The 19,964-nt window shown below is 45.5% G+C and overlaps 1 protein-coding gene across 1 annotated transcript in view; it reads left to right on the forward strand.

The window, feature by feature from the left end:
- Positions 1-19,964, forward strand: part of REEP3 (receptor accessory protein 3) — a 71,649-nt gene that overhangs the window by 17,751 nt on the left and 33,934 nt on the right. The window contains exon 2 of the mRNA XM_084633949.1: positions 15,316-15,388. Coding sequence (XP_084490075.1) covers positions 15,316-15,388 — 73 coding nt within the window. The remainder of the gene's footprint in view (positions 1-15,315; positions 15,389-19,964) is intronic.

Raw genomic sequence — 19,964 nt, forward strand, 5'->3', positions numbered from 1 at the left:
GGTGTTCAAACAAGATCCGTTCTTTATCTCTCTGTGTTATCCTCAGGAGAGTGAGATATAATTCATGGTCACCTGGTTGAAATAGAGTGCTTTTCTTCAGGGGACGCTCAGAGGAGCCCGTTCCTGCTGGGGTGTTTGCCTGTGGCTAAACAGAAATGTTCCCCGCTGTTAGCCACAAGGAGGGTTGAGGGGGTAGCCACACAGTGGGGGGAGGCAAAATGCAATCTTGTAATGAAAGCACATGTGCTATGTATGTAAAGTTAACAGCAAGGTTTACCCTGAAAGAGTGTAGCCACTGTTTTAGAAAATGTGTCGTCTTAAATACCGGTGTCCCTTTTTTTTTCTCCACCAGCTGCATGTGTTTCAATGATCACAGGATCTTCTCCTTCCCAGAGGCTAGTGAAGCTTAGAAAGAAAAAAAAAATGCACTCGCGATGAAATGTTCTCCGAGCTCATGCTGTCCTCCCACACTGACAGAGCACAGACGAATGCGTGGAGGCAAATAATGTCAGAGTGCAGGAAAGCACAAAATGACCGGGAGGAGAGGTGGCGGGCTGAAGACAGGGCTGAAGCTCAAATGTGGCGGCAGCGTGATGAGAGGAGGCAGGACTCAATGCTGAGGCTGCTGGAGGACCAAATCAGTATGCTCCAGTGTATGGTTGAGCTGCAGCAAAGGCAGCTGGAGCACAGACTGCTTCTACAGCCCCTGTGTAACCAACCGCCCTCCTCCCCAAGTTGCCCAAGAACGCGGTTGGGGGGGCCACCGGCCAACCAGCCACTCCACCACAGAGGATTGCCCCCAAAAAAAGTCTGGCATTCAATACATTTTAAAGTTGTAAACTTTTAAAGTTCTGTGTGGCATTTTCCTTCCCTCCTCCACCACCCCTCCTGGGCTACCTTGGTAGTCATCCCCCTATTTGTGTGATGAATGAATAAAGAATGCATGAATGTGAAGCAACAATGACTTTATTGCCTCTGCAAGCGGTGATCGAAGGGAGGAGGGGAGGGTGGTTAGCTTACAGGGAAGTAGAGTGAACCAAGGGGCGGGGGGTTTCATCAAGGAGAAACAAACAGAACTTTCACACCGTAGCCTGGCCAGTCATGAAACTGGTTTTCAAAGCTTCTCTGATGCATACCGCGCCCTCCTGTGCTCTTCTAACCGCCCTGGTGTCTGGCTGCACGTAAGCAGCAGCCAGGCGATTTGCCTCAACCTCCCACCCCGCCATAAACGTCTCCCCCTTACTCTCACAGATATTGTGGAGCACACAGCAAGCAGTAACAGTGGGAATATTGGTTTCGCTGAGGTCTAAGTGAGTCAGTAAACTGCGCCAGCGTGCCTTTAAACGTCCAAATGCACATTCTACCACCATTCTGCACTTGCTCAGCCTGTAGTTGAACAGCTCCTGACTACTGTCCAGGCTGCCTGTGTACAGCTTCATGAGCCATGGCATTAAGGGGTAGGCTGGGTCCCCAAGGATACATATAGGCATTTCAACATCCCCAACAGTTATTTTCTGGTCTGGGAAGAAAGTCCCTTCCTACAGCTTTTGAAACAGACCAGAGTTCCTGAAGATGCGAGCGTCATGTACCTTTCCCAGCCATCCCACGTTGATGTTGGTGAAACGTCCCTTGTGATCCACCAGAGCTTGCAGCACTATTGAAAAGTACCCCATGCAGGTTTATGTACTCGGCGGCTTGGTGCTCCGGTGCCAAGATAGGGATATGGGTTCCGTCTATGGCCCCACCACAGTTAGGGAATCCCACTGCAGCAAAGTCATCCACTATGACCTGTACATTTCCCAGGGTCACTACCCTTGATAGCAGCAGATCTTTGATTGCGTGGGTTACTTGCATCACAGCAGCCCCAACAGTAGATTTGCCCACTCCAAATTGATTCCCAACTGACCGGTAGCTGTCTGGCGTTGCAAGCTTCCACAGGGCTTTCGCCACTCGCTTCTCAACTGTGAGGGCTGCTCTCATCTTGGTATTCATGCGCTTCAGGGCAGGGGAAAGCAAGTCACAAATTTCCATGAAAGTGCCCTTACGCATGCGAAAGTTTCGCAGCCACTGGGAATCGTCCCAGATCCGCAACACTATGCGGTCCCACCAGTCTGTGCTTGTTTCCCGAGCCCAGAATCGGTGTTCCACAGCATGAACCTGCCCCATTAGCACCATGATGCATGCATTGGCAGGGCCCATGCTTTCAGAGAAATCTGTGTCCATGTCCTGATCACTCACGTGACCGCGCTGACGTCGCCTCCTCGCCCGGTATCGCTTTGCCAGGTTCTGGTGCCGCATATACTGCTGGATAATGCGTGTGGTGTTTAATGTGCTCCTAATTGCCCAAGTGAGCTGAGCGGGCTCCATGCTTGCCTTGGTATGGCGTCCACACAGAAAAAAGGCGCGCAACGATTGTCTGCCGTTGCTCTGGAGGGAGGGGCGACTGACGACACGGCTTACAGGGTTGGCTTCAGGGAGCTAAAATCGACAAAGGGGGTGGCTTTACATCAAGGAGTATTGCAGGCAGGACTTCATGGAGGGTTCCAATAACAAATGGTGCACCTAAGTTATTGTTCTTATTGGAACAAGAAGGTTAGTCTGACCTCTGATTGATACATGGCTAGATTTACCTCGCTGCACCTTCTCTGTGAGTGACTGCAGTGTGACCTAGAGGAATGAGTCCCCTAGACGTGGGGGGGGAAGCAAATGAGTACAAAACAAATCTGGTCTATTTCTTGTTTTGATCCACTCCATCTATCTTTTACATCTTTGGCTTGCAGCAGACAGTGCAGAAGGACTGCATGCCATCCACATCTCATGGCTGCTCGGCAGAAGATGGTGCAGTACGACTGCTAGCCGTCCTCATCTCTTGCCTGCCTGGCAGAAGATGGTACAGTATGACTGTTAGCAATCCGTATCGCCTGCCTGCTCACCATAAGACGGTTCAGTAGGACTGACTGCAGGACTAAAGAGAATGACCTGGTCAAGTCACTCCAAATTTAGAACCTGCGCCCATGTCTGCCCAGGCGCTCCCAGCCGACGTGGCCAGGAGCACCTCGGACATGACGATGACGGCTACCAGTCGTATTGCACCGTCTGCTGCCACAAGGCAATGGGTTGCTGCTACTGTGTAGCAATGCCGTACCGCATCTGCCAGCACCCAGGAGACATACGGTGACAGTTACCTGAGCGGGCTCCATGCTTGCCGTGGTATGGCGTCTGCACAGGTAACTCAGGAAAAAAGGCGCGAAACGATTGTCTGCCCTTGCTTTCACGGAGGGAGGGAGGGAAGGGGGGCCTGACGATATGTACCCAGAACCACCCGCGACAATGTTTTAGCCCCATCAGGCATTGGGATCTCAACCCAGAATTCCAATGGGCAGCAGAGACTGCGGGAACTGTGGGATAGCTACCCAGAGTGCAACGCTCCGGAAGTCGACTCTAGCCTCGGTACTGTGGAAGCACTCCGCCGAGTTAATGCACTTAATGCACTTAGAGCATTTTCTGTGGGGAGACACACACTCGAATATATAAAACCAATTTCTAAAAAACCGACTTCTATAAATTCGACCTTATTCCGTAGTGTAGACATACCCATAGAGACTAGTGTGGAATGATATAGTTAAAATTGTTGTATCTATTTTATATCCTTGTAAGACCAGAATTATTTTGTGTGTGTTGTTCTTGGTGCTAAGGTGAGTTGTGTGGTGTTTTGAATCGCAGGTCTGCTAAACCCCATCTTTCCTTTAAATGATTATCTATATTTTTAGATTGACACTGATTTGTTCAAATTCACTTGGATAATACAAGGTATCTTTTATTTGTATGGCTCATATGCTGCACTTTTACCCATATTTCTTATGTCTACCTAGATATTAACTATAATTCTCTCTTACAAGCTCTAGATTGTTCAGGGTTCTCTAGCAGTTGAGATTTTAATGGGTGTTTTGCAGAGTTTGTGGTGTATTTGCACAGTTATAGATGGCTAGATTTTTTTGTCATGTTGAAAGCTATATTTCAGGGTAGTATGTGTGACTAGAAAATTAATTCTAAGGGCAGTCCCCAAAAGTAGGTCATACCACCCTTAGCTTTTTATGTGATCTATCCAGCAGATATGATTGAGTTCCTACAGCGATAAATGATATCAATAAGAAACATGATAGTATTTCCACTGTTATTTTTTTTGTAATTCTTTGTGCCCCTGAGAGGGTCAGTCCATGAGTGGGACTTCGTGGAACTTGTGAAATGTAATTTCTTTGTTTTGTTTTTTTCTTTTCCCGTTGTCTTTCAGCTGCCTCAGAGCCTTCTCAGTTCAATGTCAGATTTGGCTATTTGATGCTTGCATGCTTTCCCACTTGGATCTGAATTGAAGGTGATGTCAGTTGGAGATGTTTATGAAATTCTTAACTTTTTAATTTTGAATGAGCTGATTGCAGATCTTCAGTTGGAAGGATGGAGTCAAGGTGCATCAGTGTCTGTTCTCACCATATTTGAGTCTAAGAAAATATTGAGAGAATTTAAGCTATGCTGCTAAGAGTGCTACATTAATGTTGAATACAGCTGGAAAAATGAAATAGCCATGCCTGCAACTAGCAGTAAAAACACACTAGTAAACAGGATTACCTATAAATCTAGCAGTGTGGAATAAAGTAAATTAGATTCAGTTGAAACCAGCTTCCGTTTGAGAAGCTGGCTTTCTTCTCATCTGCTACATGAGCAGTGCACCAATATCAACTATTAAACACAAATTCCTTTTAATAATTTTAAGGTCTGAAACACACAAGATGGACAAGCGTAAAGACAATCTGATTTGTCCTTAAATTGACTTAGATATTCCCACAATATCTATTTCCAAGGATGGAAGTCTTTGTCACATGGTGGAATGTGTAAGTGTTTCTCAAATGCTGGGACTTTTTATTATTGGTTTCTGCAGGGGAATAGAGTTTAGTAGATGCTGCACTCTTTTTTTTGTAGCTGTGGCAGCAGTATAGTGTAATGTTGAGATCCAATGCTTGTCCTCAGTACCCAGTCAGCTGCAGCCCCTCACCCACACACAGTGATCCCTCTCTGTAGATCTGGAGGCAAATCTGAAGATGCAAGTAAACATTTTAAAAAAAAATCTATTCTTTGTTTAGATCATAGGTGTGGGCAAAAATGTCAGTTTTGTAACTGGTGTACTTTCCAGATGACTCTGGATTAGATGAATTTTTCATGTTCTGATTGAGGACCACTGGTAGCCATATGGGCAAACTTCACACTACCTGCTTGCATCACAGTTGGCTAAATATGTTGCTTTCAGTCCCTATTTGAGTGTGATTTTTTTTTCTTACAATGGGGTTGCTTGTGATGGTAGAGGGCGGGCTCAACAGTGCCAGGGATCACTTTCAGTTCATGTCTTACGTTACTGAAAGCTAATTCTTCAGGGTTTCAGCTGGACACTTGCAGGGATCACCTCTCTCCCAAAAATGTATATATTTTTTTAATTTCCTTCCTCTGAAGCATCAGAGATGGCCATGGCTAGAGATAGGGTATTGGGCAGCTAGGGCTCTGAAGTGGCACTGAGTATTTTCTCTCTGAAGTGATTGGTTGGCTGATTCTTACTCACAGGCTCATGATATAATGGATGGCCGGATGTTGGGTCAGGAAGAAATTTTGCCCCAGGTCAGACTGGCAGCGACCTCAGGGTTTTTCACTTTCCTTTGCAATGTGTGGGTGCAGGTCACTTGCCAGGATTGTGTGGCTACATCTCACTTCATCATTTCCCTGCCATTGGAGAGTCCTCAGGCACTGTTGCACCTCAGTCCCTACTGTTTTCTGTCTGTGGCACGTAGTAGTCTAGTCTCCTGTGTGCTGTAGTACTTAGGTCTACTTTCAGTTACTGGGTTTAGTGTGCAGGTGCTGGGTTGTGTTGTGTTGGTCGCCTGTGATATGCAGGAAGTCAGACTAGATAATTTGGTGGTCCCTTCTGGCCTTAAACTCTGACTATAAGATTAGGAAAAGCCTTGTCTGAGACTTTATCTTGCTGTTTCCCATCTTAATTCCAACATAATTTTAGCGGACTTCAGGCTAGAATTATGAACTAGGGTTTTAGACCATCTAGCTAATATGATGCTGGTTACTGCAGAATGAAAATTACATTTCAATGCTTGGTTCATGTTTTCAAATGGCCCTTCAAATCCCTTTTTTAAAAATAAAAAGTTGTCTGAAAACCCCTATTGTTGAGTTTAAACTCTTCCTTACACTGTGCAGATGTCTTGATCAACCACCATAAATCATGCACTGATTTATTGAATGTGAAAATCTATCTTTCTCTTACTTGCCAAGACCAGAATTCAATTTTGTTTTTTTCCAGCAAGAGCATCCCAACAGCTGGTTTAGATTGTAGGGGCTTCTCCTGTCCTTGCTTTGTTTATCATGAAGATTTTAATTAATGTAAATCGAAGAACTTTGTGCTTTATTAAATTGGAGTTTGAAGATCATTTCTTCCAGGATCTGTGTCTTCAAGAAATTCTGTATAATGTAGTCTTCGCTTATACCAGACAATTTCAGAGGGCTTTGGGGCGGGGGTGGGGGAAGAATACAGTGTAACCTCAGAGTTACAAACAACCTCCATTTCCCGAGGTGTTCATAACTCTGAAGTGTTTAACTCTGAACAAACGCTATGGTGGTTCTTACAAAAGCTTACAACTGAACATTGACTTGATACAGCTTTGAAACTTTACTGTACTGAAGAAAAATTCTGCTTTCCCTTTATTTTTTTTTTTTTTAGCAGTTTACATTTAACACAGAACTGTACTTGCTTTATTTTTTGTCTTGGCCGCTGTGTGTGTACTTCAGATTCTAAATGAGGTTGTTTGATCACTTCATAAAAAACTCTGGTGTTTGCAACTCTGAGATTCTACTTTAATTTGTGATTTATCTAAGGCAATTTTAAATCTAAGCTCCAGACATATGAACCTTTGAAGAATAACTCAAATGAAAAGGCAATATTTAATGGCCCAGTATAGTACTCTTTTCCACTCAGGCTGCTCTTGATACTTTTGAAATCAGTGAAGAGTAAGGTTTAAATTGAATGTATGGCTCTAGTTCTGGATTACTATAAAGGAAGACCTCTGCAATCCAGTAGAAGTAGTTGTATGTAATGAATGACTTTTGACTGTTCCAACTATTTCGGATGAGGTGCATGCATGCTTGAGATGCACTGCCCAACTGGACAGTCCCCAAAGTTATTCATCCATAGTAGATCTTCTCCATCTAGAATACTATGATCTCATTCACAGAAAAAAGATTTTTCTTTGAGTCATGATCCCTGTGGAGAGTCCACAAATGGATGCATGTGCATGCCATGCACTGGAGTCCGGAAGTGTTTTTTTGCAGTGTTTGACCCGCCCACGCTTACTGTGTCTCCTCGTGCTCCCGGCCGAGGGTATAAGAGGTAGTGAGAGTTGACACCTCTCCAGTTTCTTCTGACCTCTCCATGGCCTGAGTCAGAAAACCCTGTTTCTTTGCGCTCTTGGTTTTCTAAGAGAGTGATTCACTTCTGCTTTGTGGAAAATAGTTGTAAATAGTTTTTATAGTGTTAGATATATTTAGTATAGCTCTTCTTTCCCCTGGTTGGGGACTTCTTCTCCCCCACCCGGAGACTATGCCCAAGTTTCCATGCTTCAAAAACTGTTTCCAGCCCGCGCTCCTTCTCTGTGAGCACCAGCGGTGCCTCTATTGCCTTGGTGAGGCACACATCCTGACTCACTGTGCCATTTGAAAATCCTTCCTGCCCCAGACCTGGGAATCTCGCGAGCTCCATCTTCGTAAATATCTGAAGGAATGAGACCCAAGGTGTACTTGGATCTGGGCCCAGGAGACACCTGTGTGGCAGTGGTGAGTGCCCCTTCGAGCACTCTGAATTCCCTGGAACTGGTGATACTGAAGACCAAGGAGAAGTTCCAGCATCAGAGCAAAAAAACACACTTATGGGTACAAGAGCAGATACTCCGAGCAGATACCCCAAGCATTTTCTCCCCAAGTCGTGGCAGGTTGGGTGAGATGTCCATTATGGATCCGGCTGGATCGGTGCCCAAGATTGGAGGGTAAGGCCAGGCACAAATGGGATCCGATGGTGACTTCTGCACCAAGTATTCAGAAAAGTCACTGGCATGTGTGCCGCCTGTTCCACCACTACCTGTGTGCCTGCCATACAGGCCAGCCCTGCAGACTCCACAAGGTCCCTTCAACATCTCCACAGGTACCCCATGGACGCCTGGACACTCAGAGGCATTTCTGTTGGTGGAAGAGTTGATCCTCCCCTACTCACATTCTTCCCTTTTTATCCAGCCCCCTGCTCACCCACAACATCCCGATTCCAGAGGACAAGCCCCTTCTGCTGTTGCCAGAGAAGACTGTCCCTCTGTCACACTGCAGCCCTCTGGTACTGATAGTTGTCGTCCCGTTTCCCCCCCCCCCTCGCCCCCTCCACCCCACCCTGCTGAAACAGTCTTCAGAGTCCAGGGAATTCTCGGAGCTGGAACCTTCCTTCTTCCAGACATCATGCTGGAGTCTGGATGTACGCTCCAGACTGCCCTACCCTCTGGTAAATGATCCGACAACAGAGGCCTGGTACCCCTTTCTGTGGGGCCCACCACATCTGAGGGGCCCTTCCTTTAATCCAGGGATCTTAAACTCAAATCACCACGAGGACCATGTGAGGACTAGTACATTGGCCCGAGGGCCACATCACTGAAACCTTTTCATACAATGATATTCTTCATTTTTGACTACACTTTGTAATATAGTATGTTATTAAAAGTCCTCCCCCCACCCCCCCGTGATATTTCTCTGATTCACCTTCCCTTTCCCTCCCTCCCAGGCTTAAAGGAAAAGAGCTTTTCCCAGTGAGTGGCTGCTGCTGCTTTCCTGGCTCCCTTCTTCCCCAGCGTTTCACACTGTGCATGGGATCAATGGGGACAGATTTCAATGGTGGGTGTGTTTGGCCTTCCCTTGAGGGAGGGGAGATTTGAAGAGTGGCAAAGGAGCTGGCCGAGGATTGGTGTGAGTCGGGGTATAGCTGGAGGGGGGATTGGGGATTCAGGAAGAGCAGACTCAATGGCTTGGTCGGGAGCTTGGAGCTGCAAGGCTGTTTGTCAAGCTTGGGCAGTTTGACTCAGGTGAACTTCAGAGGATTGTGGAAGCAGCTCATTGAAATGCATGCAGCAGACATCCCCACCCCCCAGAGCAAGAGTGACTGTAAACACTGCTTTAAACAGCAGCTCCGAGAGCCCTCCTGCCTGCCCTCCTCCCCAGAGCATGTGTGGGGGAGCTGGCAGCAGCAGGGCCAGAAGTGGGTTATGTTTTGCTGATCCAGCTAATGTCTTCCCTGCCCCACCTCTTCTCCACCTCCTCCCCTGAGCGTGCTGCATCCCCGCTCCTCCCCGCTCTCTCCTGGAAAGTCCTAAGCGCTGCCAAACAGGCAGTGGGAAGCACTGGGAGGTAGGCAGAGGAGTGGGGATGTGGCACACTGCGGGAGGGGGAGGGGGCAGAGGTGGGGAGTCGGTGCCTATGTTTGAGTCACGGGAAATAGCTCTGTGTGTTTGAGAGCCCTGCTTTAGGCCATACTGGGGACTTTGGAATCCTCACCACAGGCACCAGGTACTATCTCAGGCATCCTACTGGCTGTCTCCTGCGCACCCACCAGTGCCATCAGTGTATGGAAAAGAGGGAGAAATCAAACCAGTACTACTGGCCCCGACTGGAACGTCATCCTTGCTGGATGAGGTGATCATCCTCCTGTTTTCTCACTCTATTGGCAGTGGTCATCCTAGGACTTGCTGCAGAGAGTAGTGGCAGACCTGGGAATCCTGTGGGAGGAGGTTCAGGACTCACATCAACAACTCCTGGACGTTATCCAACCCAGGGGCCATCTAGGCTAGCCCTATCCATCAACGAGGCCATCCTCCAGCTGGCACAAGCAGTGTGGCATACCCCTGCTTTGTGCCCCCTCCCAAACACACCTAAACAGGTGGGGAGGACATATTTTGTGCCTTCTAAAGGGCCAGATTTTCTTTTCATCCATCAGCTGCCCTGCCCTGAGCTCCCTGGTTGTCCAAGAGGCCATGGAATGGGCATGGCAGCAACCATAAAAGTCTGCTCCTCTGGACAAGGCAGCTAAGAGACTGGATCTCCTGGGCAGGAAGGTCTAGCCTTCTGCAGGACTACAATTCTGAGTCACCAGTACCAGGCTTTGCTAGCCAAGTAGGACTTTAACTATTACAATAGGCTAGTATTGTTCAAGGACAAGCTGCCACCAGAGCAACAGCAGCAATTCCAGGTGCTGCTAGACAAAGGATAATGGTCACCCACGTGATCTTTCAGGCAGCTGTGGATGCAGCCAACATGTCCTCTCACTCTCTTGTCACCAGGATTGTTATGCGAAGAGACTTCTGGCTACAATCGTTCGGCTTCCCCAGTGAGGCCCAAAATACGATTGAGGGTTTCCCTTTTGATGAGTGCAAGCTGTTCAATGATAAGAGGGATGAATCCCTCCACTTGCTGAAGGACTCCACAGCCACACTATGGTCCATTGATGTATATGTACTCTGGTCCTGAGACACAGACAGCAGAAACAACCCTTCTGCCCACCCCCACACACTACCTGCCCAGTCTACTGTCCGCGCCAACAGGAGCACCAATCACAGAAGCCTTCCTTCCCCACCTCTGCCACAGCCATCTCCTCAACTACTTCCCAGCAGAAGACCGAGCCTCAGTTTGACATGCAGGTTGAGACCCAATGAACCTCCACCAATGCCACCCCTGGAATCCCATATTGTCTCTGAGTGCTGTCTTGCCCTATTTGCTCACTATTGGGGCGAGATCATTCAGCCCAGAGACTCCATAGCGTTCCTCTCCTTCCTGCTGTATCAAACTCCCTCTTCCCCCCCTCTCCCCCCGCACCCATCTCATCAACAGATCCTCCAACAAGATGCAGACACGCTCTACTCTTCAAGGAGGCAATAGAACCTGTCCCACCTCACTACAAGGGCTGAGACTTCTTCTCACCTTACTTCATCATCCTGAAAAAGTGCAGAGGGCACCACCCCATTCTATATCTTCTGGTACTCAACTTGTTGATCAGACAGTCCAAATTCACATTAGCTTGATTATCCCCCCTCCCTATCCAAGAGAGCCTGGTTTGTGACTCTTGACATAGAAGACGCTTTCTTTCACCTGCACATTGACCCAGCACACTGCAAGTTCCTCTATTTTCAGGTAGGGCACCAGCATTACCAATTTTGGGTCCTCCCATTTGGTATAATAGTGCCAAGAATGTTCACTGAAGTCTTTGCCATGCTAGCTTCCCAGAATCACCAACTAGCCTACTTAGTAATGCCTTACCTCGATGACTGACTGGCTCCTTGTGTTGCTATTGTGACAGGAAGCAATCTCCACGATCCTCAGTCTTCACAGTCTTCTAGCATCTCCAGGTATATGTGTTTAATGAGGAAAAGTCAGTGTTGACACGTACACACCAATACGCTTCATTGGGGTGCAACTCAACTCAAATGTGGAGAGGGCTTTTCTCCTGGCAGACCACTTTGTAGTACTGATAGCTGTCATAGTGGGCATGTGTCACAGACAGTTCACCATGGTCAGCTGTTGTCTCTCCCTCCTTGGTCACATTGTAGCCTGCACATACATGACACTGCACACGTCTCCATATGCATTGTCTTCAAGCATGGCTCCTCTACATCATGGACCCTACAGAAACCTTATAGAGTCCAGGGTGTCAGTTCCCCAGGCCATGCTGTCTTCCCTCACAGGATGGTCTGATCTCTCCAAGATTATGATCAGCACCCCTTTTACCCCTCTCACACCACAGGCCAGCACTGTGACAGATGCCTCTCTCGTGGGTTGGGGAGCCCACTTAGGCCATCTCACAGCTCGGGATGTGTGGATGCCACAGGAAGCCAGGATGCACATGTGTTCGGTCTTCCAGTAAACATGCCAAGTCTTCCTCCCGCTCATTCAGTGCCTCCACATTCAACTGTTCTCTGACATCATAGCAGCAGAGGTGTACATCAACAAGCAGGGCAGTCTCCCTCCCTCTGCTCTGAGTTGGTCTGGATTTGGAACTGGTGCGTCAAGAACTATGTGACGCTTCAAGCAGTATACCTACCAGGCATCCAGAATTCACTGGCTGACATGCTCAGCAGGAGTCTACCTCAAGCACAAGTGGGAGCTACACAATGTCATGCTCCTGTACCTCTTTTGTGAAGTGGGGCACCCTCCCTCCCTGATGGGACCTCTTTGCTCCTCATGAGACTCTCAGTTGCTCTAAGGGAGGACTCGCAGAGCAATGCTCTCCTCTTCCCCTGGACAGGAAATTTGTGCTTCGCTTCTCCCCATTCCCTTCCTGCCAAATCAGTGCATACACCTGTTGTTTTTCTGCCCCAAACCACACTCCTCCCTTACTGACAAGGCCTTGTGCTCCCTTGATGTCCGTTGTGCACTGGCATTCCACAGGACTCGACCCTTTCACGCATCACCAAAGCTATTTGTGGCCACAGTTGAAAAGTCCAGTGGTGAAGCCCTCTCGTCCCAATGAATCTCCAAATGGGTCTCTGGGTGCGTCTGCGAATGCAAAAACCAATCCATCATACCTCCATCTGATAGAATCACAGTGCACTCAACGCTAGCCTGTGACGGGTTCAGTTACAGAGACCCCCTTGGGACTGTCACCTGATGTGCTGAAATGACCTCTGAGCCCGTTTTTCCCTGATGGCTTGGAACTCCAAAACCCTGCCTTGTTGAGCCAGACAAAGCTAGTCTGCTGCAACACAGACCCAGGTCTGAACCACACCCCCAAAGCTGCAGTCTTTAACTGAAAACCACTCAGCAGGTTACTTATCTCCAGCACCCAGACATCCAGTTCTCAGTGGGATCCAAACCCCAAATAAATCCATTATACTCTGTATAAAGCTAATACAGGGTAAACTCATGAATTGTCCGCCCTCTATAACACTGGTAGAGATGCACAGCTGTTTGCTCCCCCAGGTATTAATCACTTACTCTGGGTTTGTTAATAAACAAATGATTTTATGAAGTGTAAGAAGTAGGATTTATGCAGTTTCAAGTAATACCAGACAGAAAAAAGTCACCAAGCAAAATAAAACAAAACATGCAAGTCTAAGCTTAATACATTTAGAAACAGATAAAATCTCACCCTCAGCGATGTTCCGATAAGCTTCTTTCACAGACTAGATTCCTTCCTAGTCAGTCCCAATCCTTTCCCTTGTTAGGGCTAGTCTACACTGGCAACACTAAAGTGCTGCCATGCTAAAGTGCTCCCAGCGCTATTAAAAAAAAACCAAACCCCCCCAAAAAACAAACCCACCTCCACGAGAGGCGTAGCTACCAGTGCGGTGCACTGTTTACACTGGCAATTTACAGCGCTGAAACTTGCTGCTCTCAGGCGAATGTGTTTTTTGTTGCAGCAATGTGAAGTGCCAATATAGACAAGCCCTTAGTTCTAGCTCAGGTGGCAACTAGGGGATTTCTCATGTCTGGCCGCCCCCTTTTATGGCTTTGGCACAAGGCGGGAATCTTTTGTCTCTCGGGGACTCCATCCCTCCTTCTAAATGGAAAAGCACCAGGTTTAAGATGGATTCCAGTACCAGGTAACATGGTCACATGTCCTGTGAGACCCCAAGCCTCCATTCTTTCCGGCCTAACTCACATGAACACAGGAAGGCTTACACGTAAACAGTCATTTACAGTCAATTGTCCTGGTTAATTGGAGCCATCAAGATTCTAAACCAGTGGTCCCCAACCTTTCTGTGGGAATAGCATATTGCTATTCTCAAAAGGCTGTGGTGGGCACCGGACACTCCGCCGCCAAAATGCCACCGACGAGTGCGGCTGCCGGAAAACCAGCCGCGGAAATACTGCTGAAAAATGGCAATGCTTCTCAGCGGCATTTCAGTGGCCGGTTCTCCAGCAGCATGTCCTACGGGCACATAAAAATGCCCTGGCGGGCACAATGTTGGGGACCACTGTTCTAAACCACCATTAATGGCCCACACGTTGCATAGTTACAATAGGAGTTCAGAGTAACACTTCATATTTCTAGCTTCAGATACAAGAATGATACATTCATACACATAGGATGAATGCACTCAGTAGATTATAAGCTTTGTAATGATACCTTACAAGAGACCTTTTGCATAAAGCATATTCCAGTTACATCCTTTACACTCCTAAGCATATTTCCATAAACCTATGGAGTGCAACGGAGAAGAGCGAGCTGGGGCAGACAGGATTTTTAATGGCACGCTGTGGCCTGCTGAGGTCTTGGCCTGGGTTCGGCAGCGGGCTGAGCGGGGCTGGCGGCTGGGACCCAGCAGGCCGCAGCGTGTCATTAAAAATCAGCTCGCTTGCTGTCTTTGGCACGCGTGCCGTAAGATGCTGACCCCTGCTCTAGCCCCTGCTGTTGATTCCGTGTCTCAATTCACTGTCCCACGAATCCATGCTTATGTGGCTCTCATTTAAAAGCTCTTTACCATGACTAATAGGGGTGAAGAGAATACAGCTTCCATGAGGCAGTAGTATGAATTCAGTTATCTGCTGGTCTTGCTCTGACTCTCAGCGTGCATTGCTGGGACACACTCCTGGGTCGTCCTTTTTTTTTCTTTCTTTCTTTTCTGTTTTGACGGGGAGGGGTGCAGAAACTTTCAAAACTTGGAGCAGAAATTAGCTGTCTGCGCAAAATCTGAGCTTCTACCATTTGGATTAGCCTCCATCTCAGCAATACGTTGTAGAAATGGCGGCGCTTCCTGGGGAGTTCCAGGAAAATGGATTTGGACTTTCCATAATTCTCTTGGTAGTGTAGAATCTATTTCAAAACCACCCACAAATCATTGTTTCAAGGAGCTGGGTTTGCACTTGCAGAACAGTTCCCCGAAGGGCAATGCTATGACAACACTTACCATGGAGCTACGTGTGGATGTGTGGTAGAACGACACCTGAAACACATACCATTGCTACTAGTGCACTTTCTTTAATTGGCAATATTCCAGTCGTCTGTTAACGAGGCAGGTCCTAAGAAATGGATCAGTCTCTACAGGGTCATTTTAGCCATCCCTGAGTTAAAGCAGGACCATTATACATTGCCCAAAGCTTCCTTCAAACTGCTGTAAAATCTTTATTTTGTTTTAAGCTATTAGAGTGCTGTTGCTAGGTTGTTCACCCTTTTAATTGTATATCTGAGATTATTGCTATGTTTTATATACAGTTTGTCAGATTTTAAAAATATTTATTTTTCCATAGGCTGGTGTTTGGGATGTTGTACCCTGCTTATTATTCTTACAAAGCTGTGAAGACAAAAAATGTGAAGGAATATGTAAGTCCCACTTCTGTCTTGTTTGTCCAATGAAACATAATGCTTCAATTGAAACTTAGCAGAAATAAATTTCACCAAGTTATTCAGTGTAACATATTGGTCACATGAAAGCGTGACACGACTTTAATAGATCTTCATAAATATTAGGTACAAAAATTATGACTATAACATCATTATATATGCTTATGAATGCTTAGCTAATTTAGAAACGAAGTTAAGGTTTCCATATAAGTCACACAGCATAACACACATAATTATGGTATATGAAGAACAACATAAAATATGTTCCAATAATACGTACCATGGTCAAGCTAGGTCCCTGGTTTTGCCAACTTAGTTATATGACTGTATGTTTGAGTAGTCTCATTGACTTTAAGTGTAGTTGTGTGTAAAGTTATTTATGTGCATAAGTGTTTGCAGGATTGGGGACTGACGTTGTAAGATGTTTAGTTTTTGAGTTTCCTGACTAAGGCTATGTCTACACGACTGCAGTAAGTTGATCTAAGTTACAGTACTCCAGCTACATGAATGACGTAGCTGAAGTTGACGTAGCTTAAGTCAACTTACTGTGGTGTCCACATAGCGCTGGGTTGACAGGAGACACTCTTCCGTCAACTCACCTTTCTCTTCTCGTTCGTGGTGAAGTACCGGGGTTGACCAGACAGCGATCTGCGGTCGATTTGGCGGGTCTTCACTCGATCCGCTAAATCAACCCCTGGTGCATCGATTGTGGGAGTGTTGATCTGGCAGTAGTGTAGATATAGCCTTTGTGATCTTAACTATGCTGCCTTAATGAAACATTAAGTATTGTTAGCATCTAACTTCCTTGGTTTTGTAGGTTGGAGAGGTTGGTGCTACTTAAGTTTTCAAGTAGAACCATGCTTTACCACCTTACTCAACAAATCTTTCCCTTTGGTATAGTCAGTCATGTCATGTCTTCTGACTTCCATGAGGTTTTTATGGCTTTTCTCTAATGTTAGCACTTCTGAAACAAAATAGTCAAGACTGAACAGATTTCTACTCCATTTTATGTCAACATAGTTGTTTTTGCTCCACAACTGTCTGTGCTGTGAAAACCTTGTGAAGACCAAGGGGTTGCAAATATCAAAGGCTTTCATTAGCCCCGCAGAAATATTACTATTTGTATTATGCATAAAATATAAGAAGGTCTCCTACCAATAATTTTAGGTGTCCTTAATAGTTAAGAAAACATATATAGTAATGCCAGTTATTAGTTTCTTTAGTCCATAGTTTTATTTTTCCTGGCCATTAGAAAATGAAGTCTCCCTTTTCCCAAAAGTATAGCTGGGGTTTACAACAAATAATCAATGGTGTCTCTGGCAGTTTCTAGGGCAACTAGCATTTTGAAACCAACACCTTGTGTTCCACCCAGAAACCGGACAGTAGGCAATGCAGATCATAGGTCATGGATTTAACATTACACTGCATTAGTCCAGTCTCAGGGCTTGTCTACGCTACCATGTGAGGTCGATCTAAGATACACAACTTCAGCTACGTGAATAGCATTGCTGAAGTTGATGTACTCAATCTACCTTCCGCGGTGTCTTCACTGCGGTAAGTCTACAGCTGATGCTCTCCCATTGACTCTGCTTGCACTCCTTCTGGTGGAGTACTGGAGTCGACGGGAGAGCACTCAGCGGTCGATTATCGCAGCTATACTAGACGTGATTGATCGACCTCCGCCGGACGGATTGCTATCCAGCAGGTAGTGTAGACAAGCCCATAGTGACAAAGGCATGAATGACAATAGCAAGGTCTGCATGCAAAGAAATAATTGCATCTTTCTGGTCTTGAATGGACAGAGCGTGTGTGAGGCATTGCAGCTAGCTAATCAAGTAGCATTTGGGAGTCTTAAGATTCCATCACCTATGAACTCAGAAAATGAAAGGTGGAACCACTAGGAATGTAAATAGCGTATAAAACACCTACCCGTGTAACCTGTTAAAATTCTGTTGGTTAAACATTTTAACCAGGGAAGTAAAGGTGTGGGAGGTGCTGCAGCACACCCACATTTTACATGGGGCCCTGCTGCCTGCCACCCTGGGTGCGGGGCGACAGCTGAACTGAAACCGATAAGCATTAAGCTTATTGGTTAACAGTTTAAACTTTTACATCCCTAGGAACCATACCAACCAAGGTGCAGATATTCTCTGTCAAGCTATCTCATGCTGGCTCCAGAGCGTGACTAGCAACCTCAGGACATTGTTAAGAAGCAGAGCACAAACCCCAAATTGGTTGAGAGTTGTATACTTATATTTCACCAACCAGTTATCAAGACATGAGATGTAATTCTTCCATTCTGCTCAGCGCTGATACGGCTTTAGCTGGACTATTGTATCCAGTTCTGGGCACCACACCTGGGGAAAGGAGTGGAACATACTGGAAGAGGTCCAGAAAAGAGCAGTTAAAATGATTAAAGGTCTAGAAAACATGATCCATGATAAAAGATTAAAAACCTTGAGTTTGTTTACTCTGGAGAAGAGAGATTGAGGGGGGATATAAGTCGCCAAGTGTGTGAAAGGTTGTTGTAAAGAAAAGGGTGATAAACTGCTCTCTTATCCACTGAGGACAGGATGAGAAGTAATGGACTTAAATTGCAGCAGGGGAGATTTAGGAAGCTTTTTCTTAATGCTTAACTTAACTGTAAGGGCAGATAAGCAATGGAACAAATTACCTAGGGAAGTTGTGGGATCTCTGTCATTGGAGGTTTTTTAAGAAGAGATTAGACCAATACCTGTCAGGGATAGTCTAGGTAATACTTAATCCTCCCTCAGTGCAGAGGACCAGCCTAGATGACTTATTGAGGCCCCTTCTAGTTCAAATTTCTATGATTCTATGAAAATAGCCCAACGATGCTTTTTAGTCATGTTTCAGAGTAGAAGTATATATTAAGTGACACCAACTTCAAAACTTAGTTTTTAAAGAATTTTTAATGTTTAAACTAGGGCTGTCGATTAATCACAGGTAACTCACACTATTAACTCCAAAAAATTAATCATGATTAATTGCAGTTTTAATCGCATTGTTAAACAATAGACTACCAATTGAAATTTATTAAATATTTTTGGATGGTTTTTCTACATTTTCAAATATATTTATTTAAATTACAACACAGAATAGAGTTTACAGTGCTCATTTTATATTTTTATTCCAAATATTTGCACTGTTAAAATGATAAAAGAAATTGTTTGAATTCACCTCATACAAGTACTGTAATGCAACCTCTTTATCATGGAAGTGCAATTTACAAATGTAGATTTTGTTTGTTTTATTTCTGAGTGTAGTTATGTAACAAACAATGTAAAACTTTAGAGCGGGGTCGGCAACCTTTCAGAAGTGGTGTGCCGAGTCTTCACTTATTCACTCTAATTTAAGGTTTTGTGTGCCAGTAATACATTTTTACGTTTTAGAAGGTCTCGTTCTATAAGTCTATAACTAAACTATTGTTGTATGTAAAGTACATACGGTTTTTAAAATGTTTAAGAAGTTTCATTTCTTAATGAAGGGGGAAGGATAGCTCAGTGGTTTGAGCTTTGGCCTGCTAAACTCTGGGTTGTGAGTTCAATCCTTGAGGGGGCCATTTAGGGATCTGGGACAAAAATTGGGGATCGGTCCTGCTTTGAGCAGGGGGTTGGACTAGATGACCTCCTGAAGTCCCTTCTAACCCTGAGATTCTATGATTTAAAATTAAATTAAAATGCAGAGCCCACCAGATCGGTGGCCAGGACCCGGGCAGTGTGAGTGCTACTGAAAATCAGCTCACGTGCTGCCTTTGGCACGCATGCCATAGGTTGCCTACCCCTACTTTAGAGCCTAGAAGTCCACTCAATCCTACTTATTCAGCCAATCACTAAGACCAACAAATTTGTTTACATTTATGGAAGATAATGCTGCCCGCTTCTTATTTATATTGTCATCTGAAAGTGAGAACAGGCGTTCGCATGGGACTTTTGTAGCTAGTATTGCCAGATATTCTATACATTCGTATCCCCCATTCGTGCTTCAGCCACCAATCCAGAGGACATGCTTCCATGCTGATGATTCTTGTTTTAAAAAAAAAAATGCGTTAATTAAATTTTGACTGAACTCCTTGAGGGAGAATAGTATGTCTCCTGCTCTGTTTCTCCTGCATTCTTCCATGTATTTCGTATTATAGGAGTCTCGGATGATGACCCAGCACATACTCATTTTAAGAACGCTTTCACTGCAGATTTGACAAAACACAAAGAAGGTACCAATGTGAGATTTGTAAAGATAGCTACAGCACTCGACCCAAGGTTTAAGAAACTGATGTGCATTTCAAAATCGGAGAGGGATGAGGTGTGGAGCATGCTTTCAGAAGTTTTAAAAGAACAACAGTCTGATGCAGAAACTACAGAACCCGAAGCATTATCTCCTGCAGCCGTAAACAGACTTGTTCAGCCAGTCACTCAGACAGACAAGAAGTAGGACTGAATGGACTTGTAGGTTCTAAAGTTTTACATCATTTTATTTTTGAATGCAGTTATTTTTTGTACATAATCTACATCTGTAAATTCAACTTTCATGGTAGAGG

Source organism: Lepidochelys olivacea, assembly GCF_965140295.1.
Source record: "Lepidochelys olivacea isolate rLepOli2 genome assembly, chromosome: 7".
NCBI lineage: Eukaryota > Metazoa > Chordata > Testudines > Cheloniidae > Lepidochelys > Lepidochelys olivacea.